The sequence below is a fragment of the Nesoenas mayeri genome (assembly GCF_963082525.1).
Source record: "Nesoenas mayeri genome assembly, chromosome: 28".
NCBI lineage: Eukaryota > Metazoa > Chordata > Aves > Columbiformes > Columbidae > Nesoenas > Nesoenas mayeri.
In genome coordinates, this window is record NC_137558.1 from 1,029,761 (window position 1) to 1,054,819 (window position 25,059).

Below are 25,059 nucleotides of genomic sequence, written 5' to 3' on the forward strand. Positions count from 1 at the left end.
ACCTCCTACCTTGGCCGTTTCCCTTTGTATGGCTGGAGGTGGGAAAAACCCTAAATGCGATTTTCCCCCAGAAAACGGGGCAGCGAGGGGGGGGGTAAAAATTTCAGGCAACAATGAGGGGGGGAAATAGAGGAAAATAAGGTAAAAAGGGAAAATTGTAAAGAAAAATACCCACGATTTGCGGTGAATTATTTCCATCTCCCCCTTAATTGAGATAAAGGATTTGTCCTTTTTCTTTATTCTCATCCAATCTATATATATTATATATATATATAATTTTTTATATATTTTTATATATTTTCCTCCAGCACATGTAGATAATAAAAAGGGATTTTAAATAATAATAACATTCCGCAACGGATTAATTTGATTTTCTTCGCTATTTCCCCGGCCTGGAGAAGCAGCGATGGACTCTGAGCCACGTAGGTGTTTGCCCACAGACACATCAATATATTCAGGGCAGTGATTTGAGGGGAAAAGAACCCTCAATTTGCCTTAAATATCTACAAAATAAATCAGCTATTTAACAACACGCTCTATTGGGAACTTCAGTATCTCCGCCTGCAAACGCGCGTTCACCTGCAAAACTGTGTTCAGCCCCACATTTCTTATTTTAAAGGGGAGGGTGGTAATAAAGAAAATGGTTAATTTACAGGAAACTGCCTCAAAACCAGGCAGCTCAAGGTCGGAGATAAGGTGATAAGAAACAATTTGCAGTTTTGCAAAGAACAGAGATGGATTAAAAGGGGATATATATATATATTTTTTTTCCCTCCATGGAGATTTATCTGTTTTTCTCTTTCTTTCCAGCGGGAATAAAGGAGATAAATACATTGAATTTATAGCAGAATGTGTCTCCAAGACGGCAGAGAAAGCGAAGGGGAACCAGGCAAACCCATCCGTGTCTTCCCCTCGGAACCCGCTGGTAGACGGAGGAGGAACCGCTCCCTGCACAAATATCCACATAAACCCTTTTTTCCGGAGTCATTTGCACCCTGGAGCCGCCGTGGGGCTGAGAGGGAGGAATTTAGGAGTCAATATGATTTGATATTGGACGATTTTCCCCTCCTATATCCTTAATTTGGACAATAAGTGCTGGAAATGTGCTGCAGCGAGGGTGCGGTGGGAGCGATGCGGAGCCTTCCAGCCTTTTCCTATAGATGCAGAATATGAGACTTTAAAAAAGAGCTTGGGAAAAAAGATACTATTAAAAATCAAATTTAAAAATAGATAACTAAAACCACGAAGGGGGGCTCACATCTGCTCCTATTTCTAATTTCCCCTTCCTATTTGGATTTTTGGGTACCACTCTCCTAAGCGGTTCCACATAAGTGTGACCATCCCTGGGCTGGTTCGGCTTCATTAACCCACTGACCACGGCGGGGAGAGCTGAGAAATGAGAAGAAATCACCCAAAAAGCGCATTTTTGAGATTAAACCCCCCCATTTCCGAGCTGGGGAGTGGTTTGCACATCCACCCCCCTCCTCCCTTCCCAGCCACAGGAAAACACCGGTTTAAATGCGATTTGTCTCCTGTTACCTCTAGAATGAGACCTTTCCCCCTTGTTCTCTTCTCTTTCCCCCTTGTTTTCTTTCTTCTCCTTTCGCCTTGTTTTCTTCCCTTTTCCTCTCGTTTTCTCCTCTTTTTGACCCTGTTTTCACTCCCTCCCCCAATTTTCGTCTTACAAACCCCCATATTTCATTGAACCGCTATTTCCCCGCATTACGGAGCGGAAATGTCTTTCCGCAAACCTACCAGGGGGGGAATTTGCTGTTATTTTTTGTTATATTTGATTATATTTCATGCTCCCACCTCAAACCCGAGCCCTGCCCGCGCATCCAGTTCCGCCTCTATTACCCTTATCATAAATCTTTACATTTTAAACATAGAATCCCCTTCCCACGCCGCGCAGATCGGACACACGCTACAAAACGTTCGCTGCTTCATAAAAATTAAAGGCGAAAAAGACAAACAAGGGGGAAAGAAGGTTGATTTTTGGTGATTTGATTTTGTTTAGTGGCGGACACCCGGATTTAATTTAAGTCTTATTTCTTGCTCGGCTTCTTCCATCAGCGCCATGTGGTTCTGGGGATGGCGGGGGGGGGGTGTTTCTGCTGGGTCATTTCTGGATGGACTCACGGCACTTTGTGGAATTCAGAGCATTTCATTTCATTATTTCACTATTTCAATTCACTATTTCATTTCATTTCATTATTTCATTTCGTTATTTCATTTCGTTATTTCATTTCATTTTCCTACTTTATTTTTTTAACTTTACCCCCTTCTCTTTTACTTCATTTCCTTATTTTATTCCATCCCACTTCACTTTTCCCCGTTTCTTCTCCCGTTTAGCGCTTTTCCTCCCTGCCCATCGCAGCCTTTTCACGCTTCCACCTTTAAACCCTCCGAGGCCGCAACGGCTCCAAATCCACCCCCGACGCTCGGGGGGACCCTCTTGGGCTCCTTCGCCTTGAACTTGGACTTCGGCGGCTCTTTAGGACGCGGACAATTCCCCCGGCCCGCTCGGAGCGGGGCAGGTTGATTCACCGGCTGATCCCTCCCCGCCTCCAACATTTGGGGGGGGTTGTGGGGTTTTTGCCTTTTTCCAGCACCCCCACAAAAAATTGGGGAGGGTAAATGCTGCTCAGGCAAAACTCTCTTTCCTTCCCATAGCTTAGGGCACTATATTCCTAAAAATATCCATTTTCCCCCCACACTTTTTCCTCTATCTCTATTTTTTAGGATGCTGGGGACATCTGAGCCTCCTCCCTGCCTTAATAACTCCTCCCTGGGGGGGGACCCGAGGGCTACGACCCCCCCTCTTCATCCCCATCCCTCCCAGCCAGCAACCTGCCATTTGTCCATGTTTTAATCCCCAATTCCTTGGCATCCCGGCCTGGGTTTATGAATTAATTCCTATATTTTACAAAGGCTCACGAAGCAGCCGGGACCAACAGCCCCCCCCCCCACACAACGTGTGGTTGCCCCCCCCGCTTTGTCCCTACATGGTTGCTGAAATATTTAACACCGAACAATTAAACATCAATAAACCTCAATACCAACCCCCCAACGCGCGCTGGGATCTGGCAGGAGAATGAAGGGCTGCGGGTGGGGGGGATTTGGGCCGATTTTTGCTGTGTTTTTGATTTTTTCGAGGGAGGGGGCAGCACTTTGCGAAGGAAAAAATAGTTAACAAGTTCCACCCACCAAAAAATCCCGAAAGGTGGTAAGGATGCTTTTTGGACACCCCCTGGAAGCATCGTGGGGTGATTGTGTGTCCTTTCCCCCTGAAATACCGCAGGTGGGGCGTTATCCGTGTGCCCCCCCCCCCCAGTATATAGCGCTTAGAGCATCTTTCCTCCACGCGAGGCGGGGAATCATTCAAGGGGAAGAATCTGTGTCCCGTGTGTGTGTCCCCCGCGGAGTTCGGGGTGTGCATGGGGACACGGCGTGGTGGGGGGGACACGCGTGTGCTCTTTGTGCCGACCGCGCACCGCCCCCCCCGCCTCGAAACTGGGCGGGCACCGCCTTTAATGAATGGGGAGGGTGGGAAGCAGCCAACCAATGAGCGCGGCGGTACGGTCACGTGGGCGGTGGCGGGGGCGTGGCCGCGGCGGTTTTCTTAATGGAGCGGCCGCGACGGCGGCGGCGGCGCATGCGCGCGGGGCGCCGATATGTTGGGGGGGTCGCGGGGCGGCGGGGTGCGGCGCGGAGCTTCCCCCGACGGCGGCGGCCGAGGAAGAGGCGGAGGCGGCGGTGGAGGCGGCGGCGGGAGCGGCGGGAGCAGCTCGGCATGACATGACGGCACCGCTCGGCCTCCCCCCGCGCTGGCCCGACGGCCTCGCCTGTCGCTGCGAGGACGCCCCGCGGGAGAAAAACCGCATGGAAGGGTTGGGGCATTGCCGGGAGATGATGCCCCACGCGGGACTCGCTGTACCCACGGCCCCGCCGCCGCCGCCACCGCCGCAGGGAGCCGCGTACGCTGAGTTGGCGACTACCGAGCCACCCCGGCAGTGCCCGTCGGGGGCGGCTTCCAGCGCGGCGCTGGGCTACGGTTACCCCTTCGGTGGGGGTTACTACGGCTGCAGGTTGTCCCACTCCCACGGAGTCAATTTGCAGCAGAAACCCTGCGCTTACCACCCCGGGGAGAAGTACCCCGAGGCCGGCGGGCCCCTACCCGGCGAGGAGCTGCCTTCGAGGGCCAAAGAATTCGCTTTTTATCCTGGTTTTCCCAGCTCCTACCAGGCTGTCCCTGGCTATTTGGACGTGTCGGTGGTACCGGGGCTCGGTGGTCACCCGGAACCGAGACACGACGCTTTGCTTCCCATGGAAGGTTACCAACACTGGGCTCTTTCTAATGGCTGGGATGGGCAAGTGTACTGCTCCAAAGAGCAATCGCAATCTGCACACCTCTGGAAATCACCTTTCCCAGGTAGGCTGCTCCGGGAACCGACGTGCTCTCCTGCTTCCCCAACCGCCAGCTCCCACCGGAGGTGGGGATGTGCGTGTGTGCGGATGAGTGTGCATATATATATACATATACAGATAGGTACGTGTGTGCCTGGATGTGTAATTAAAGGGAAAGAAATGGCTCTGGAATGCCTCCTGTGCAAGGCAATGTGTATGAACATGTATGGGAAAGAAGGTGAAGCAATCACTTCTGAATCAAAATACACGCCGTGAGCTTGCTTGGAAAGTAACTTTGCAGTTTAATTCTTCCCTTTCTTCTCCCCTCCCTCTTGTTGCCTCACCTAAAGAGCGTCCCTCTGCGCCTTTCTCTTCATCTGCCCCTCTGCTTACCGCTTATCTAAGTGCAGGAAGCTTAAAAAGGCAACAACGACACCAAAATATCAAAAGCCCTTCTCTATTGGTTCCGTCGGATGAGAAGTGTCGGCGGCTGGGACAGTAAATCATATCACAATTACACACCATCATAGGAATAGGTGTCAAGTGACAAATGAATGTGTTTGGAAGGGAAGGAGGGAGGCAGAAGGGGAGCGGGGGGGCTTCTCCGTCAGGTCAGGCCGACTCTGCCCGAGTGACAGGAAAGGCAAAACCCCTCCCCAGAGCATCTTTTAGCCCCTCGTTCCCTTCCCCTCCTGCTCCCCCCGGGCCCCGACGGCCGCGGGGGGAGGAAGGTGATGGTCGCTGCTGCCTCCCGGGACCCCTCCCCAGCCCCAGCGTTGGGGAAAGACGCAGGAACCGGAGGGGAAATAACCACAAGAAATGGGGCGGGGGGGAACCCTATAGCATCTTGGATGGTGAGAAGGGACGAGTCACGTTGGTCTTTTGGGGGGACAACGGGGGGACACACATCGGTTTCTTTATTCTCCTTCTTCGGGACAAAGAGGGACAGAGGAATGGGCTTTCCGGGCAAATTTTTGGGGAGGGGGGGCGGAATTTACCTATGTATTGTTGGCTGCATGATGGATGGTGGTTTTTTTTTGGGCGGGGGCGTCCTTCCATTCAAGCTTTATTCCGCTTTCTCTCCCCATCGCCTGCTGAACCCTCCTGAGAAAGATTCCTGCCCCCCCCCCCCCCCGTCAAATGGCATTTGCACCACCCTCAGCACCCCAATTCCCCTCCCAATGAGCCGATCGCCCCCCAAAGCTCCCCCAGGGGCTCCCCAATTAACTCCTGTCAGCCATAATTAAGGCTGCGCTGCCGCCGAGCAGAACTCGCCTCCATCTTCCTGCTCCAGCCAGCTGGGTCGCACCTTTGTCGCGCAGGTCCCCCCCAACCCTGGCAGAGGGCTCAGAATGGACTAGGGACGCTCGAAAGCTTGGGGGAACCTTTATCTCCCCCCCCCAGGACCCACAGAGCGCGGAGGATGCTCCCGCATCCCTGCTGAACCCCTTCCCCGTATCGCCAGAGCATTTCCCCCCTCAGCCCCCCGGCAAAAGCCACCGCAGAAGGGGGGTTGGGGTTATTTTGGGTGGATTTGCCCCCCCGAGGCTTCCAAGCCGGCGGGAGAGGTCGGGCTGCGGGGATGCACTTGTCCGTGCACCGGGCTCTGTGGTCGGGGTGCGCATCGGGGGGGACCCCGACAAGGTGCGCGGGTAGGTGGAAAAATTACAAAATACAAGGAAAAATAAATGAGGGGGGAGAAAAAGGAAGAAGGAAATTGGGGAGGAACTCCAGGTATTCCCTGAAATCTCCCCCTTTGGAAGGTGCCTTTGATAATCCGCCCGCATTAGTCTGCGGGTTGACTTCATGCTCCTTGTTCCTCAGCGTGGACAGTGTCGCCAAGAAAAACAGCCTTTCACCACGTGAATTATGAATATTATGTCATTATTACTATTATTATAGTATCATTCCCCTCGCTAGGTGCATTTTCTGCCTGTCTTGTCCTTTTTCCCTTGTCTTTCTCTCCTTTTCTCCCTTTCCCTTCGCTCGCATTCCTCCACTCTTTATTCTTTTTCAACCCTCTCTTTCTCTCCCCGATGTGCAGAAATCCCCACCCCACACCTCAAAACGCAGTGACCCCCCTTTTCCCCTCTTCCTTATGTTTTTTGGTTGTTTTTCCCCCCCCCCTTTTATGTTCTTTTTTAATCCAGACGTGGTCCCCTTACAACCCGAAGTCAGTAGCTACCGGAGGGGCCGAAAAAAAAGGGTCCCTTACACCAAAATCCAGCTGAAGGAGTTGGAAAAGGAGTACGCGGCCAGCAAATTCATCACCAAAGAGAAGAGGAGGAGGATTTCGGCCACCACCAACCTGTCCGAGCGACAAGTGACCATCTGGTTCCAGAACCGGAGGGTGAAGGAGAAGAAGGTGGTGAGCAAATCCAAGACAGCGCATCTCCACGCCACCTGACACAGGTTTGGAGGAGAAGGGGCAAGAAAAGGAAGCAAGAAGCGTAAAAAATATATATATATATTTATCTGGTAGTTTGTATGATAAACATCATCGGGATTCTGCTGGTTCCAAGTCATTATTTAAAATGATATTAATAATAATAATAATCGACATTCACAAATGCACAGGCGCATCCTCCCTAAAAAACCCGCACCGAGCGCATCTTTGATTTGTCCCCGCTCTGACTGTGAAAACCCGCGTTTCGCTCTGAGAAATCCACCGATAAGGTTCAACTGTGTATATTTTTAAAAAGAAAATAATAATAATAATAATAATTAATAATAAGCTAAGAGTGTAGTTACGTTAAAGGAGAGATGAACTCTGAATGTCGCCCTGTAACGCTGTATAGTCTGACCACCCCCATCCCTCCAGTTGTTCACATCTCAGGCCATTTCACCCACCGATGTATCAATGTATGGAGAACCTATGGCAAAGTGCATCAGCTGCACTAAGGACTGAAAAATGAGAATTAAGGCTGCTGTTGTGGCAAGAAAACCATCGCTCGGTATCACTTCAATAGCCCGACCGCTGATTTTTAGGTCTCAGATGGAAGTGAGTTGCTGTACGAGACTATTTTGGGTACGTTCTCATGAGGGTTCCTATATCTCTGCCATAAAACTGGAATGTCTATTCTTCGCCGACAAGATGGAAAATGCACAATGTTGTCTTTGGGGTTTGTTTCTTTCCTTCCCTAAGCCGGCTGGTTATCGACAGTGTTCTTTGGATATGTAAAAGCGCTTTTTTTTAATGTCTTGTATATGTATATAATATTGTGGTGTCCAGATGATAATGTACCGACTGCGGATGACATTTCTTACGAATAAATCTCTTTTGTTGTTGTCGTTTAGCCTTGAGGAGAGGCTCTTTGTGCCCCTCTTTGTGTCCTCCCGCATCCCTCTGCCCACCACCGCAAATACGGGGGAAAGCCGGCAAATTTGGGCAGAAAGCGCTTAATAAAGGGCTCCGTGGAAGGTGCGGGGGGCAGGTGAATGTCCCCAAGGAGGGTTGTTTGTAGGGGGAGTAAAAAGCGGAGGAAATAAATTAATCCAACTATATTCTTGTAGTGTTTAACATCTTTTTGTCCTTCTTTTCCTCCCCCCGCAATCACGGCGGGTGAAACCGCGATGACTTTCCCGCGACGCTTCTAATCTCTTCAAATCTCCCTCCCAAAGGACGCGCTTCGCTAAACCTGTTTGACTCCAGATCCAAATCTCCCCGCTCCGCACCCCGCGGAACTTCCGCGGCCCCGAGCCGAGCGAGGAGAAATACGGCAGAGGAAATTGTTTCCATCGGCGGATTACAATCTCCCTTAATATCTGCTGGATTTAATCACCTCGTTAAACGATGGAAAGGGGAGGGGAAGGGGCGAGAAAAGGCTTTTAAAGGGATGTAACCTAAAACAATGTTATTGCGGGTTAAATTTGCATTGAGTGCGCGCATATATTTAAGTGAGGGGGCAGATGGGGCGTGCACAAGCTATAGAAAGCTATAGGAAAAAAGAACGTATTGGTGTCCACAGAAATGTGCGCGTATACACATTGGGTGTCCAAGCTGATATGCAGAAGTGCGTATATATATTATATATACACTTATATAATGGCATGTGAATAGAAGTGTGTATGTCCGGGGTTTTTTAATTATCTGGGTCTTGGTGTATATATATATAAAATATATAATGTAATATATGTAATATATATAATATATATTTATATTGTGTATATTATCTATATTATATATTTTATATCTTATATATCTTTTTTATAGATATATATTATATCTATTACCTGTACGTGTGCAGGGCTTGACGGTGAATGTATTAAATCTGGGTATCAAGGCGATCTGTCTATCTCTGTATATAGGTCTAACACATATAGCGCATACAACAATCTATCTATACTATATCTATAAATTTATATATATATACACGCAAGTGCAACCCTCTAGATTATTGTATGAAATGGTAGGTGGATAATATGTGTGTTATATGTATGAATTTATATATATACGCAGTGCAACCCTCTATATCATCGTATCCTTCTCCACATCTCCGGCAAGGTGGGACGCGGCTTTGAATAATAATACAAATTAAGTAATAATAATTAAAGTGATCACAATAACGGGGTGAACCGGGGATTGGATCCTCCCAGCTCCTCATCCCTTCGGGGGGGTGAAATAAAAGGGGGTCCCGATCTCTCCCCCCAGCCCCTCATTTCTCCGGGTGTGAGGAGAGACCCGGGGTTGATCTGACCATGTTTCCTGCATTTATTGTGGAGAACTCCAGTGGTTTTGAAGAGCGGGCAGAGATTTAATACTTATTATTTTATTTTGCTTTAAAGATGCTCAGCTCGGAAATATCTCAAAAACCCGAATAACCCACTATAGCGGGATTAAACAGCTGGTGAAACCTGCCCTAACGCTCCAAAGCTACGAGAATATGTGGTTTGGGTGTAAAAAAGAAGCGATATGTGCAGACACTGCAGTGCCTGAGAGCAGCTCCAGACAAGCCCGAAGCCGACACCCCGACAGCCTGCGCTGCTCGTCGGGCTCTGCCTTCCTCCTTGTACCTGAATTCACCAGGTCTGGGGGAGGAGAAAGAAGGAAGGAAGGAAGGAAAGGATGTAAAGAAAGGAAAGAATGTAAAGAAAGGTAAGAATGTAAAGAAAGAAAGGTAAGAATGTAAAGAAAGGAAAGAAAGAAAGAGAAGAAAGAAAGGAAGGGAGGAAGGAAGGGAGGAGGAAGGGAGGAGGAAGGGAGGAAGGAAGGGAGGAAGGCAGGGAGGAAGGCAGGAGGGAGAGAGGGAAGGAAGGAAGGAAGGAAGGAAGGAAGGAAGGAAGGCAGGCAAGAAGGAAGGGAGGGAGAGGAAGAGTTGATTAAACTGAGATTATTAAGCGAAGGTTATTGGAGACAATGAGGGGATATGGATATTTTTTTTCTTTATGGATGTGGATAATTGAGCCCAATTTATTCCGGAGTTTCCAGTTCTGGGGGTTTGGGTCAATTGCTGTTTAATTTTGTTGGAGGGTTTGTGTGCCGGTCGCTCTTTCAAATCGTGGCAGAGGAATTAAAAGAGGGGCCGGGGGAAGAAAACAAACTTAAGATCGCAGAAGAAACAAGACATTCATTCATTGCCCCTCAGGCCGCCAAGGGCAGTTTGATGCGGATATTGGCGAGACCAGAAAACCGGGTGCTCTTCAGCCATTTCCCACGGTAGTTTAAAGTATCTTGATGGTTTTGTGTGTGCCGCTCGACCCCTCGGGGCTGGACCCCAGTCCGGAGATGCGGGGATACAGGCGGGATGTGGGAGGGGGTGGAGACCCCCGGGAAGGGGGACCCGATGTGCTCAGAACCTGGGGGTTCAGCCCCCTAAGCTGGGGTTGAGTCTCCCAAAGCCGTCGGGGTTGGGGTCGGGTCAGGATTGGAGCCTCAGGGGCAGAGGGAACCGGGGAGCTCCGCATGGACAAACCTTCCCGCTTGGTCCTCCCTTTTATCCTGGTGTTTTGGGTGAAAAAAAGAGCGTTTTTCCAATGAAAATAAGACACCAGCTTAATTTTTGTGGTAAATCTTCCCGCCGATCGCGGACACGGTTGATTTGGGTTGCTTTATTATTTTTACCGCAGAAATACGGCAAAATATCATCTCCAACTCATCCCTTCACCCTCTTCCAAGAGCTTCGCAAGGAGGAAAATAAATTAAGATTAAAAATTGCGCGCACAGCAACTCGTGATTTCCCCACTGAAATTCCACGGGCGCGGAATCCGAGCTCCCCTAGGAACACAAACCCAATTAATTTTTCCTTCTCCCCACTTATTTCTTCCCCTCTTGAGTTAGGAAATGACCGTGGACATCACTTTCTTCTCTTTCCGTGGCTTCTTTATCCACGACCCCCCTGCCCGGCGCTCGTTGCGTGTTCGGGCAGCGGCCGTGACGTCACGGCCGTGTTACCCTTGACCGTGACTGGGCGCTGTTTGACCTTGACATGAGGGGACGGTGGGGGGACCCTCACCCTTGATCTTCCCCTCACCCGCCGGCCCCAAGCGGCTCCCGCTCCTGTTTACAGATAAACAAGGTGTTATTTCAAGTCTAGACAGGCGGGCTAATGGCCAACAATAAAGCCCTGAAAGGGAAGTTTGCCCAAGTTTAGCCTTTTCTTTCCTTTGTAGCGAGGACTTGGAATAACTCCCCAACCGCAGCTTTATGGTAAAATCCCGGACAAGGGATTCCCTCCTTTTTTTTCCCCCGTCATTTTCTTTGTTTCTATTGTCCTTTTTTCCCCCTGTGTATGTTTTTTTCCCTACTGCTTTATTATTATTTTTTAATAAGAATAAATCCTAATCTGGAGGGAGAATTTCACTCTCGCAACCCTGTGGTCAGCGCAGAGGTGAGTATAACTGGTTCACTTTCTATTTGTTATGGGATCGCCTGGTCTTAAATAAGAGATTTAGCAGCAAAAGAGAAGAGATTTAGCAGCAAAAGAGATGAGATTTAGCAGCAAAAGAGACGAGATTTAGCAGCAGAGACGACATTTCTAAAGGCTTTGCCAAGCAATGATTTCCTAACCCTGACAGCCAACGGGGGTGTGTGTACACACAGCCCACAGGCTCCTCCAGCGCTGTGTAGAACCCGCCTTGCCTACGCGGTTGAGCACATTTTGAGGGGAAATCCTTGTGTTTCTGGGTATTTTAGGATTCTATCCAGCAAAATGTCGCGTCTCCTGTCGCCTCCAGATCGGGGAATGATGCAGCCGGGCAGGAGCTCCAGCCCACAGGTTGGACCAGCCATGGGGTTATTAAACTCCTCTTCCTCCCCACCACTTTCTCTTCCCTTTCCAAGGAACATGAAATAAGTGAGATCAGGCTTTTCTGCGGACTCTCCAATAGCGATTTGCTCAAGCCTCGTGAATTCTGGATTGCTAAGTGGTTTGTTGTTGCAGTTGTTGTTGGGGTTTTCAACCCTCCAAGGGAATTCCAGCGCAAAACGCCACTTCTCGCCCAAAACAAAGCAAACTTCCCAAGTTGGGATTAAACCTTTGCCTTACAAACGATGCAGGCATCAGTTTACATTAATCTAATAGGAGGAGAAGATCCTCTGCTGGCAAAGCTGGGGAAAAATAGAATGATATTGCAGGCATTTAACTATTCCCTGCACCGAGGCTGGGATCTGCCTTCCTCAAAACTGAAAGCTGCCCCAGATGATTTGTATCTCGGATGAGCTGAAGTGTCGTGAACGTTTTTATTCGCATCCATTTACCACTTTTCCGTGTTATTTATTTTTTCCCACATCATAAGCATTCCATTTTACTACCCTCTTACATACGTATTGTATATATAAGGCGTCTTGTACACTTATTTATCTAGAAGGTGTCTATAGAAATGTATTTTCCACATCAGAAAAAGTCGCCGGGGCAGGTTTCAGTGATATATAGCCGCCCCGAAATAACAGTTCTGTAGGCTTCCCAAAGCCTGTCTATACTTTATTTCCCGTGTCATGTATCTATATATTTATCCTAAATACTTCCTTTTGGACCCTGGCAGCGAACTCCTTGTTCGAGTCACCGCAACTCCCTACAACTCTCAACCAATTTGGGCTGAAATTCGGCTGAGCAGGAAAGCCGAGCCTTGACGGGAGCTGTTTTTCCAACCTGCAAACGCACAAGGAGCCCTTTTGATTTGCTTTTCCCCCCTCTTTTTCCGCACAGAACGACGCGATAGATACGTTGCCGACTATTTTTGCCTTATGAGGGTTAAATTTCATGATGTTTTCCCGTAGAAAAATGAAAGTGGGGTTAAGTCCTTCCCATCCAAAACGTGAACACGTTGCTGTGACCATTAGGCTGGGCTCATTTTAATTGATTTTATTTGGATTTTTATATTGTGTCTTGAAGAGACGAGGCTGGAGGGTGAGGGAGAAAGAGCCTGTGGAGTGGGAGCCGGGGGAAGATGAAATGCGGGAGGAGAGGAAGGGGAAATGCTATTTCTGACGAGGTTGCGATGGTGCCAAAAGAGCAAGAGAGGAGCACAGGGCTAAACCCCCCAAACAGGAGGAAAAAAGAGGCCAAATCCCAGCAAAGTCAACCCAAAACGTGGGGTTTTCTCCCCGTGCAGGGGGTGATGCTCACCCGAGACAGTCATTAGCATAAGATGCCGATCGTATTTACTACACTAGACAGTGACCTTGAACTGAGACGTTGCAATTTGCTTTTCCAGCGTCTTTTTCTCTCCTCCTTTTTTTTTGGATTTCCTGGCTCCCATGGACAAGCAGTTTCTCCCCGTTTCTTCCCACCGGCGTTTCCCCAAAGCCGCCTCTGTAACCTGTGGAGGTGGGAAAAACCTAAACCCTCCCCAAGGTTCCAAAAAGAAGGTCTTTTAACCTGAAAACAGGGATTCCTGCGAAGGGGAAAAGCCCCGGGGATTTGTTTTGCTGGGCTGGGCAACTCATGGGCGAGAGGCAAAAATAAAAGCGGAGTTGCTCAAAACAATAGGAGGTAGAAACGGGGGTGTATTTTGGCAAAAGCGGCGCTCGGGGTGAGCTGTGAATGGAGCAGCAGCGGTGCCAGCGCCTTAAGCGGGAGGGCTCGGCTCAGCCTTTCGTTTTTAAGCTCGGCTCAGCTTGCGCTGAGCATTAAGAAAAAGCCCAAGCGTTCAAGCTGAACTGCGAAATGTATTTTTAATGGGGAAGAAACTCCCGGGGAAGCGCAGCAGCTTTGCTGAAGGGTCCTTAGAGGTTTTTATCCACCCCCCCCGCCCTCTCCTCTCTTTGGACCTGCTGTCTGTTTGCAGCCTGATTCAAGGCCACCAAGAGCAGGGAATCACCCTCCGCGCTGCGCATCGCTTAATATATTTCTGAGCACGGCTGTAGCATTTCCCGGCTCTAAAATAAATAAAAGGGGGCGGAAAAAAAGGGCAAATAAGGCAAGCGGGGGTGCTTTTCTCCCTCTCCCTTGCTGTGGTGCCCACGTTGATATTACAGCTTGCGCTTCACTTGCTCCGCAGCTCAGCCCTTGCAGCCGCCTCCCCAAAGATTTCCTTGGAAATAAAGGTGAAATTTTACTCTTCTTTGTGTTATTTTTTTCACCCGGCAAAAAACAAATTGAATAAAGAGGAAAAGAATAATAATAATAATTGTAATAATAGAGGGAGAATCCTCTGAAGGAAAAAATGTCCGGTGGAGAACAAAGCCGTGCAGCACCCGAGTGCGTCTCGTCTGGGGGATTTAGTGGAGGGAAAAGCAAGGTAGGGAAGGTTTTTCTTTAAAAAAGCAGCAAACAAAGCCAATTCAGATGGCAACCCCCGGGATCACGTGCTCATTTTGATATAAACTATTCCTCCCCACGCTTGCGAGCGCTTCTTCTGCAGCGAGAAGACACGGGGAGAAGCTGCAGCTTTCCCATTCCTACCTGCAGGGAGAAAAATTCCTTGGCAACGTTTAAAACAAGAAAATAGCGCTAAACTTTCATTCTAGCAAAATATTTCTAGTAGCCGTATTTCTTCCTTCGCGGGCAAAGCGTGTAGGAAGGTACGAACGTATATCTGCAAGGTATGTATGTAGATGCGCCAGGGAGGAAGAGGGGTGGGAAATATGGAAAAATAGGGTTTCCACCTTGAGGAGCTGTCCGTGGGAGGCGAAAAAAGCACCTAAACAAGTTATTTTCTTGGCACTTGGTTTTTCTTGCGGGGCTGGGAAGGGGTTTAGCCCAAGCCCAAGTGTTTCGCCAGCTGTGGAAAGGAAATGATTGAGAAATAGATAAAATATGGGTGAGGGGGGTTGGTGCTGGATGGAAGGGGGTGGTGAGGGGAGTGCGGCTGCTCACGCCCCCGCGGAGCGGCCTCCGCCCCCGCGCAGCGGTTTTACCTCTACAGGAGTATTTACGGTACTTTTGCAGAGTCAACCTGGCAAGGGGAGAGCTGGGGAGTCGCTCAAGGCGGCGAGGAATGCAAAGCCATGCAAAAAAAACCCAGCAAACAGGGGGGGCATTTGGGTTTATTAAAAAGATAGTCATTAAAAAAAGGGGGGAGAGGAGCAGGAAAAAATAAGAGACAGGAAAAAAATACTCCAAAAACCCCACCATAAACCACCCTCAAATATCTTTGCGTATTCCCCATACAATGCACCTTTTCCTGTATATTTTCTATGCCCAACGTATTTATTTCGCACTGGAAGAAGCCAATATTGATTTATTTTTTCATCCCTTGTATTCCCTCGCAGCAGCTCTTTTCAGTGTGAGTAGAAACGATGGGTGGGTGGGAGGGAAGAAGAGCTCTGTGCTGTTTCGAGGCTGGAATATATTGAATATATCGCTATAAGGTGGCGAGGAACCAGCTCCGTGTGTGTGTTTGCACCTCTGTTTCCAAGGGTGCGGACCAAATAAATGGGAGGAAGGCTCTAATTTTGATTCTTTCCCAGAAAGCAAGCAAAAAGAATTGAGATTTGAGCACATATTCTATACGTATGTGCGCCTTGGCGCATATGGAATATATACCGAGTAAATGAAGGCTATATATAGTCGTGTTCTTCTGGCTGCTTTATTCGACACAGATCATTAATAAAAGCAATTGAGGATTGGTAAAAAATCTTCCATCCCTTCTTGAGAAGCTGCATTTCCCAAGTCCACGACAAAGGGACCGAGTCCGGGAGGAGGGGGCCAAAAATGATCATAATCGTACTAAAAAAGAGTAGAAAAGGTCGCAAATCGCCCCCAACTCTCCCATCCCACCGCGCGTAAATAGGAGCCTGTTGCGGGCACCATCATTCGTCTCCTTAAAAAGCCCGTAAACTTTATATGACACAATATCTAATAGTAATTTATTGGGGAGATATTGTAAATTCGAACTGTTTTAGTTAATAAAGTAGCTAATTAATGAGAAGCAGCCCCGCTTTTGCAGAGGGCGGAGGGCCCCGAAGTGTTGCCGAGGGAGGGATGCGCAGCGGTTTTGGGGCAATACCCTTGCCTATCGATTCTTTTATACTAAATATGACATTTTAGGGCGTTTCGCGATTCTCAAACCAGCGATGGGAGTAATAGCCTTTTTTTTTTTTAATAAAATGCTTTACGGGATTTTTTTTAATGATGGGGGTTAAAAGGGGGGGGGGGGGGGGAAGAAAAGGCGTAAAAAGGCGGAACTTGCTGTTGTGTTTTGTCTCGGCTGCCAAGGGATGGGAGGGCCCCCCCCCCCCTCCCAGCGTAATTTGGGGCTCACGTGACCCCCCCGGACCAATGAGGCCGAGCCGTCGGTTTAACTATGTTTAATGTCAGATAGCAATAAAGTAGAAGCTTTCGGTCAGGCCCGCGGAAATGGGCGAGCACAACCTCCTTAATCCCGGCTTTGTGGGACCTCTGGTGAACATCCACACGGGAGACACCTTCTACTTCCCGAATTTCCGTGCCTCCGGAGGGCAGCTGCCCGGTTTGCCTTCCCTCTCCTACCCCCGGCGGGATAACGTCTGCTCCCTCCCCTGGGCATCCTCGGAACCCTGCAACGGGTACCCCCAACCCTACCTGAGCAGCCCCGTCTCCATTAACCCTTCGTTCGGTCGAGCCTGCGATCTCGCCCGGGTGGAGGAAAGCAAATGTTATTACCGGGAAACCTGCTCCGAACCCAGCGGGCTCAAGAGGGAGGAGAGGGGTCGGGACAGTGGTTTGCTGCCCCTCGAATCCAGCCTCCCCAATGGCATGGGGGGCAATTTCAGCAAATATGACTATCCGAGCAGCGAGGCGGTGCCCCACGACCCTCCGTCCTGCCAGTCTTTGGAGTCAGACTCCAGCTCTTCTTTGCTCAATGAAGGGAATAAAGGCACGCCCGGAGAAGCGGGGGGTTTGGTGTCCCCCCTGAACCAAGGCAGCACTTTAGGCACCGGTGGTAAGACCCGGGAATGGGGGGTCTGGGGTCTGGATTTGGTTGGGTTATGGGAGGGTGATTGGAAACTTGCCGCTTTGGGGCTCCTTCGGGGTGCAATTCGTGGGCTCAACGGTGGGAAGCGGCGCGTCTATGTGTGCTGAGACCACTAGGGGTAGCACCGAAATCCCGAATGTTTTATTAGGTGGTGCTTCTTTTAAAAGAAAAGGCTATAAACATGTAAATATCCAATAAAAAAAAAAAAAAAAAAGAAAAAGAGAAAAAGGAAAAGGGGAGACGCAGAGAAGGGCGGTTGCGCATCCTGCGCGGCGCGGAGGGCGGCGGAGCGGCCGGGGGCTTTTTTGGGGACATCGCAGAGGTGTGTGCGCCCGGGGGAAGGGGGGGACAGGGGGGACGCTTAAGGAAAAACCCCACAGATTTCTAAGTTGACATTGGGGTGGAAGTATCTCCCTTTGGCGGGGCCGGGGCAGCCGTAGAGCCCCTTCCTGGGCTCCCTGCCCGTTCTTCCCTCCGTGCCCGGTTATAGCGCTCCCTCCCTTCCCTTTCCTCCGCATCCCCGCCCCACGCATCACCCGTGGCCCTGGGAGAAGCCCAAAGCACCCACGCGTAGAACAGCGGGGCCACCACGGAGGAGCAAAAATGGGGGGCGGAGGGTGTCCCTTTTTTAAAAACAATAGGGTTTTTTTTCTTTTATTTTATTTTAATTCTTCTTTTCCTTGCCAAGAGCTCAACTCTCGCTCCCCCTTTGCCAGGTGCTCCTTGGTACCCGATGCACACACGGTCCCGGAAAAAGCGAAAACCCTATTCCAAGCTGCAGCTGGCGGAGCTGGAAGGGGAGTTTATGGTCAATGAATTCATTACTCGCCAAAGAAGGAGAGAGCTCTCAGACCGATTAAACCTGAGCGACCAGCAGGTGAAGATCTGGTTCCAGAACCGGCGTATGAAAAAGAAAAGACTCCTCCTGAGAGAGCAAGCCCTTTCTTTCTTTTAAAGGTTTTAAAAGCATCTGTGTCGGGTATTAAAAACAAAATAGAAAAAGGAAATAATAAGGAAAAATACAAGAGCAAAAAGCCCCCTCATAGACTCTATAGCGTTCACCCGAGCTCCCGGGACTTGACCTGATCACTCTTAATCCCCCCATCCCTCCCTACCCAGAAATCAATGAATGAATAAATAAATAATATTAAGAAATAACCAGTTTCCCTTCAGATATGAAACCCGACAGTGAGAAAACGAGAAATAATAATAGGAATTCTAATAATGCATCTTCTCTGCCTGGACGGCGGGGGGACAGGCGGCTTCCAGAGATGCTCGGCGGGCTGAAGCTTTGAGCTCGGCTTTAGCAGCTTTGCCTTTGCCAACAGCACAGGTAGGGGTTCCGGGCAGCGTCGGGCAGCGTCGGGGGTCCCACTTCCCCCCTCACCCCCAAAAACCCCGCCCGGTTTCGGTTGGCGGCGGGAGCGGGGTTGAGGATGATGAGGGTGGACCCTGGACCTTCTCCTAAGCTGTTAAACAGGGTTTAGGGCCGGGTTGGTGTTTAGTGGGAAAGTGGGAGGGGGGAGAAGAGCAAAAATAAAGGAATAAGGGGGAAAAAATAGGGAAGGGGATGGGATGTGTTGGATTCAGAAAGGACCGACCCCGCGTTCTTATGGAAGATGCTTTTTTTTCAGTCCAAGATGTGTTTTTCTCAGTCTAAATTGAGGGTTTGCAGCTAATCAGGATCTCGAGGCTTAATCGGTGTCTCTACGAAGAGGCGAGAGACAAAGACTGTGTATATATCCGGTGTATATGGTATATATCTACGTAATATATGAGGTATGTGTATCACACTATGTCCTTATAGAAATGAGGCTTTGGTGCAGGCGTTGGCGTTGCTCTCAACGCCGGAATGTCCCAAGAAGGAAAAAGCACCTCACTCCATAGAAAACAAGGGAAAAATCTGAATTTCCTTCCAATGTCAACTGAGCCTTTCGGCGACTTTTTTAATCGCTCCTCTCTGAATTCTCAGCGTTTCTCTGCACTACCCCCAATTCTACCCTTCCTCTTTAAAACAATGATGTTTCTTTGCTCTTTTGCTGTGACTGTTGATGACAATGAAAGAAAATAAGTAGGAAAACTCCCTTTCTTTTGTACAACAGCCTGTTGGAGTCTGAGCGAGTCGCATCTCCCCTTCCCGGGACAGCTCGGGTGATGCTCGTTGTCGCACGGGTGCTGTTTTCTCAATTAAAAAAGCAAATTAAGAGGAGATTGTGGGGTTTTAAGGGGAAATCTATTTCATTCAGTCACGTCTCCTTTCCCCAGTTGCCCATCAAGTTAAAAACCGAGGGTTTCTAGCAAGGGCGATGCTTTCTTAGTCCCGCCAGCTGCAAATAGTCCCAATTTGAAGAAGAGTTGTCATGTTTTTTGGGGGACTCCCTGAATTCCTGTCGCCTTTTTCCCTTTCAGGGCAATAGAGAGGGGCCTGGCAGGATGCAACGCATTTTCTTTATACATGTGCTGATATTTCTTGGAGGAAAACCACCAATTTTTTGGTGATTCCTTGTCAGGTCGAGGCACTTTTAGGTCGGTGGGGAGCGAGCGGGGGGGAGGAACAGATGATTTAGGGCTCTGGGGAGCTTTGCCTGCATGAGAAACTGTAATTCAGGATCAAAAGGCGACACAAAATCAGAGTTTTAATCTCGGGCCGAAGGGGAAGGCGGAGGCGGCGGTGCCGCAATCGGGCGCTTCGCCTCGCCGAGATTTGCTCCATTCGTTTTATATCGGAGGGGGGATTAATTTATATCGGAGGGGGGATTAATTTGATGGCAAAGTGGCGTTTTCTGGGAAGCCGGGCTGCTCACCACGTGCTCCCACTTCCTCGCGTTCATGGTCATGACCAGCAGCCCGGGAATGCTTTTATTTACGAGCTGCAAAGGACGGAGCCGACTCCGTACAAGAAAAACACCCCCCCTCCTAGGCCTTTTCCTTCGGCTTTTCTTTGCTACAGGAGCACCCCCCTCCTTTCACCCCATCCCTTCTCCTTCTTTTTTTGCCTTTTTAATTATTATTTCTTTTAATTCCTAAGCAGCGAAATGTCACAGCTTTATTTCCTTCCGCTTCTTTTCGCAAGGAAACCCCCCCCACATCTCTTCCTTCCCTTTTGCCCCCCCCCCCAAAAGAGCCGCCGCGGAGGGTGTCGCCTGTCGCGATATTGTGCAATAACGCCCAAGATGTGTTAAAACACACGGATATATTAATATATAGAAATACATCTCTAGATGCTCCAGCTCAATCATGTGCAATGAGAAGAGGAAGGAGGAATGTAACGGTTTGGGGGTGGTTGTGGGGGGAGATTTTTGGAGGGGGGTTATTTTGAGGGGGTAGGTTGTGGCTTTGGGTGCTCTTAGGGCCACTTGTCGCTAAGGTGGCTCCGCACAGGGTGTCGTGGGGACCAAGGAGGGGTTGTAATGGAATTCCACGGGGAAAAAAGCACCAAATCCACGCAGTTTCTGCTGAAATGAGCTCTCAAAAGTGACCCCCCACCCCCCCGCCCCAGAATGAGGGACGGAGGGAGGTGAAAATGAGGGTGGGTTACGGTGGGATATCAGCGATGCTGCGTTGGATTTAATTCCTTCACTCCCAAAAAGCAAATCAATCCTTTTCATTATTCTTCACCCACCGAGGGGCCCCAAAATAGAAAGAAATGAACCCACCACCCTCCTCCCAACACAAAGGCCAAGACACCAGCAGCAAAATGCCGAAGCAAAAGGAACGTATATGCAATATTTCTCTTGATTGCTTTAAAAGAGGCGGCTGGGTGGGATTTCTGTTTGTTCCGTGTTTGTTCTCCGTGTCCGTGGTACCGTTTTTTCTGCTTGTATCCCCTAGTCTAGGTTATCCCGGTTGATAATACGCATCCTGTGCAGTATAGGTCATATGTAATGTTTCTTACCTCAAGCTATTCTATGTAGGGTCTATGCAAATGTCTGTTATAGCACGTTCTGGCTTTATATAGTCATGTAAAAAGTCGCTTCACAATGATGATAATAATTAAAAAAATGTATTATTATGTGATTTCTTGATAATAAATAAAATTGCCCAACATCCATTTGGTGATTTACTGTTTGCTATTTAGAATTAGTATTAACTCGCAAGGTTAATAAAAGACTAACAACAAGAAAATATTGGCGAGCCTTCTGTGGCTTGTAGATCATCTTTTGGTCAAAAAAAAAATAGAAAGGTAATTAAATGAATGTGTAAAATGTGCTGTAAAAGAAGAGAAATAGCGCTCGCTGCGTCGCTCTAAATATAATTAGAAAAATCCTGGGGAAACAAGAAGCATAAGTTAATCTCCACGTTGCTGGTTTAATGGGAGTTAGACTTGTGCACGTAGGATTAATTGGAAGCAAAACTCAACCAAAATGCTATTTAAAAAAAGAACCGAGCTTGAATACGGGCTAATCTGGATCCTTTTGTCTCTGGTGGAGGGTACAGGGGGATTATACGTCTCTTGGAAGCATCTCATGCCCTGTGTACATATGGAAAATGCTATATGGATGGGTTTCTTATAGCTCTAGGAACCAGAGGAACGTCAAAGAAATGCCGGGAATGGCTTTAAGATGGGAATGAGACGTGAAAGCTCAGCTCTTAAATTGGAAATATATTAGAGTGGGTTTAGTTTCGGGCACGTTGATGCTCATTGTTATGGTTATGGTTATTAGGACCAGCGTTATTGCGTTTCTTCGGCTTAAATTCGCAGCAAATTCATTTAACAAGAGCAAAAAAATAGCCCCGCCAGGCCAATTTAAATAAATTAGATGATGATTTCCTCGATTTCTCTCCAAGCGGATATTTATATATAATGAATTCTTTGTTTTTTCCTTATGGGGGAGATTCCAGACGCTTCTCAGACGCAGGAAAAATTTGCTTGTAGAAGATCGAGAAGGGGGTTTTATTAAAGAATGGGGTCTATGGCGACTTAACTGATCCTTCCCCCAGTCCTGACCATACCCAGCCCAAATCCCAGTAATCCCGGCTCAACCCGCCTTCCAGCCTGGCCATACTGGGAGCCACTTGCTTGAGCCTAAGCCTGACTTAAGACCAGTTTTTCTTCCAGAAACACATGATTAAGATAAATCAATGTATTTCCCCCCATTTCTCCAGGCAGGATTCCCCAACAAAGGGCGAGTGTGTTTGGGACCTTTCAACATTATGAGGATTCATTGAGTACTGAGCAAGTCGCATCTTTTTTTCCCCGGAGCTGCTTGATTTGGACAGGAAGGAGAAGAGTAAATATTTCTATAGGAATGGGCCCCATTTCTGCTCCTTCCAGCAGCAAATCCCACCCACCACACAGTGGTTTAATCTTGAGGCCATAAAGAACTTGGGGAAATACGCAAGTTTTGGGGCTCCTAGAGAGTGAAAATTCACATTTTTTCCTGCGACAGTTACTTGTTAAACTTGATTTTTTAGTATTTTTAACACGGATGCTCACACTTTCCTGTTCCTCCAGGAGAATATATGGACACATCTATTGTACAAGCGAACTCGAGTTAGACTTTTATCCACTTTTATTTCCTTCTTTCTATGTCAATCTGGCAGGAAAATGGGCAGGAGGAGGAATTATGCTGAACAGCTCTGAGCGCTATAGGGTGACATAAATTCTATATATTGCAAGCCGGTTCACCTTGAACAGGAATAGTTGGATTTCAAAGACATTCAAACACTCACGAAAATAGATAAAACTTATTTATTACCAGCGAGCGGACAGAACAAATTGTTGCTTCGCCATAAAATCCGTATTATTTCTGGGCTGGTTTCTTTGATTCAGCGGCGTATTTCATGGCTCCGGCTTTAAAATGGATTCGTTAGCGAGGGGAGAAAAGCCTCATCTCTTTAATTGCGAGGAATATTTCTGGCATTAATGACAAAGAGGTGCTATTTCACAGCTACTGCAGGAACCGACGAAAATATTAATGCGTGCGGGTTAATTTTAGGGATTTATTCCTTCTTCGGTGCGTTCCGTTTATACTGAATATGGGGAATATAAGGTGCAAAGCAGGAATACAAAATAGGTCTATTTTTCTGAGCCAGGAGATATGTTCTTGACACCATAGTGCCGAAGAACTTTGAACTCCCTCTGCAAAGCCCGACTTAGCTCTGAGCTTATTTCAAAGCCATTAAGAGCCGCTTTAAGCCCAGTTTAATCAGCCCCCGAAAATTAAGGCGGAAAGTGAAAATTCTTTTTCTCTCGCTCCTCATTTTACTCCCCCCCCATTTTTTTTTAATTTTCTGAGCCAAATCGGAGTATTTTTACACCCAAATCCCGGCGGCCCCAGAGGTGGTTTAGCAATAGGAAAAATAGGGAGAATAAGAAATGCAGCAGAAAACAAACCCGCGGTGCTGACACCCGCTTGGTGCTTTTGCTGGAGTGGAGGGATCTGGAAAGTCCTCTTTTTTTTTCCTTTATACGCCCCAAAATTAAAGACTAAAGGCGTAGCCTATAGAGCACGGAACGCTATAGGCTGGGGGTGCGTATAGGTGGCCCCGTGGGCTCTGGGTGCGCTCCAGCCCCTCGGATTTGGCCCAAAAGGAGCCGGACAAAGAACGAGGTGAAAGGAAAGTGAGTGTTGGAGGGTGGGGGCACCTCGGGGTGCTGGTGGGTGCGGGGGGGGTGGGTCTCAGTTCAGCATCGTGTCCACGCGTGGAAATATTTGTCATTGCCGCTTCACACCTCCCTTCCCCCAAAAAATCACCCCAACCAAACAAAACAAACAAAAGCAAACCACTTGCATCTGCATTTTACAGCTCGGAGTATGACAGGAATTAATAATAAATCTCATAATTCCCATTAAAGTGCAGCGAAATGCCTGGATCCCCTTCTCCCGGTCTGTGTGTGGCTCCTTTGGCTAATTCCGCGATAAATTAACGATTTACTTTCCTCCCCCCGTGCTATTATAGGGCCTTTTTTTTTGAGGCACATGCTCCCCCCCTTATCATTTATACGCCCATGAATGCCTTGGTTTGGTTCCGAGTGGGGGGTTCATAAATATCAAATCAACACAGAGTGGGAATAATTAGCAGCATTTATCAACATATGGCCACCCACCCCACTTCGAAACCTTCCAGACCCCGCCGGAGGAAAATGAAGTACGTCGCAAGTAATTAGTTCTAAGCAAATCACTGCAAATAAAAACTTAGAGGTAAGGCCTAATGAAGTACAGAGAGGGGGGAAAAAGCCTCTTTTTTATGGCTTGGTAGGTAGCAAGTAGACACAGCAATATTTTACTGTTGAGAGAATAAATTAATTAATATATCTGCAGCTAGCAACTCCAATGGCTCCATGGATGACTGCATTTAAAGGAGATATATGTATCCAGTCTCATTGGTGTTGTTAACAAGAGTGATAATAAAGATGAAAAGGATAAGGAAGATAAAAAGATCAGGCGGCTTGTGCTCCTCACTGCGGGTAAATTGCGCGGGTTTTCTAATGGCTGCGTCTTGTTGACTCTCCGCAAACTTTAGTCAGACTTCATTAAACGGCTTCATTTGCACGTTGCTCTAATAGGGAATAAAGATACGCGCCCCTCGCCCCCCAATAAATCTCGTATTAACAATCCTTGAGGGGAGAGGGGGGCTCTCGTTTCTCTAATATCGCATTAAAAAATGACTATTTGTGGAAAAATAAAGTATTTCGTCTGTGCAGAAGTATTTTGAATCCCTACGCATGGTACCAGAAAAATGCCGAAATCTTCTCTCTCCCCCATTTAGAATAAATCACATTTAGGCCGCGGTTTGGTCTGGCTGGAATACGAGAGCGTGCGCCTCAAATCCGCCTTAAAAATCTACCTGTGTCTTTATTTTAAGAGAGTTTACGCTCTAATTTTAGTCTCGGCTTAGCCGAACAGAGAACGCATAAACCATCAGGATATCTCATTATAAAAACGTTTGCCAAAATTAATTCCTTTCAAATGGGAAAGCGTATTAATATTCATTTCTGCAGCCACTACACTCCTGTGCCTCCCAAACCGCGTCGGGTGGAGAAATGCCGATAATTACAGAGAGTGTGGAAATTCATTTCGGTTTTATGATTAACCAGTAAACCCTTATGAGGTGAGACGAGACGCTGCGAAAGGAGAAGCATTTAAAACATTAGGTATGGAAAAGTACAGTGTGAGACCCAAGGCAGCAATGAGACCCAAGGCAGCAATGAGGAACGACGGGCAGACTTCGGGTCTAGTAAAATGAGGGGGGGGAAGGAAAAAGAGAGGGGGAAAAGGTCATACACACCACAAATAAAGAATATTTTAAGGTAAAAATCATATAAGATATTATGTTTTAATAGATGGTGTGGGGTAGGGATTTTTTTCCTTC

General features: G+C 48.0%; 2 protein-coding genes across 2 annotated transcripts; both read left to right on the top strand.

The window, feature by feature from the left end:
• Positions 1-3,798: 3,798 nt before the first annotated feature.
• On the top strand, positions 3,799-6,814 carry HOXC13 (homeobox C13; the record flags this gene model as incomplete). Its single annotated transcript, XM_080360683.1, has 2 exons — positions 3,799-4,432; positions 6,558-6,814. The coding sequence occupies 2 exons, from the start codon at positions 3,799-3,801 to the stop codon at positions 6,812-6,814; spliced, it is 891 nt and encodes a 296-aa protein (XP_080216809.1).
• A 9,331-nt stretch (positions 6,815-16,145) lies between these two features.
• HOXC12 (homeobox C12) lies at positions 16,146-17,872 on the top strand (the record flags this gene model as incomplete). Its single annotated transcript, XM_080360492.1, has 2 exons — positions 16,146-16,710; positions 17,460-17,872. The coding sequence occupies 2 exons, from the start codon at positions 16,146-16,148 to the stop codon at positions 17,696-17,698; spliced, it is 804 nt and encodes a 267-aa protein (XP_080216618.1). The 3' UTR covers positions 17,699-17,872.
• Positions 17,873-25,059: the final 7,187 nt, after the last annotated feature.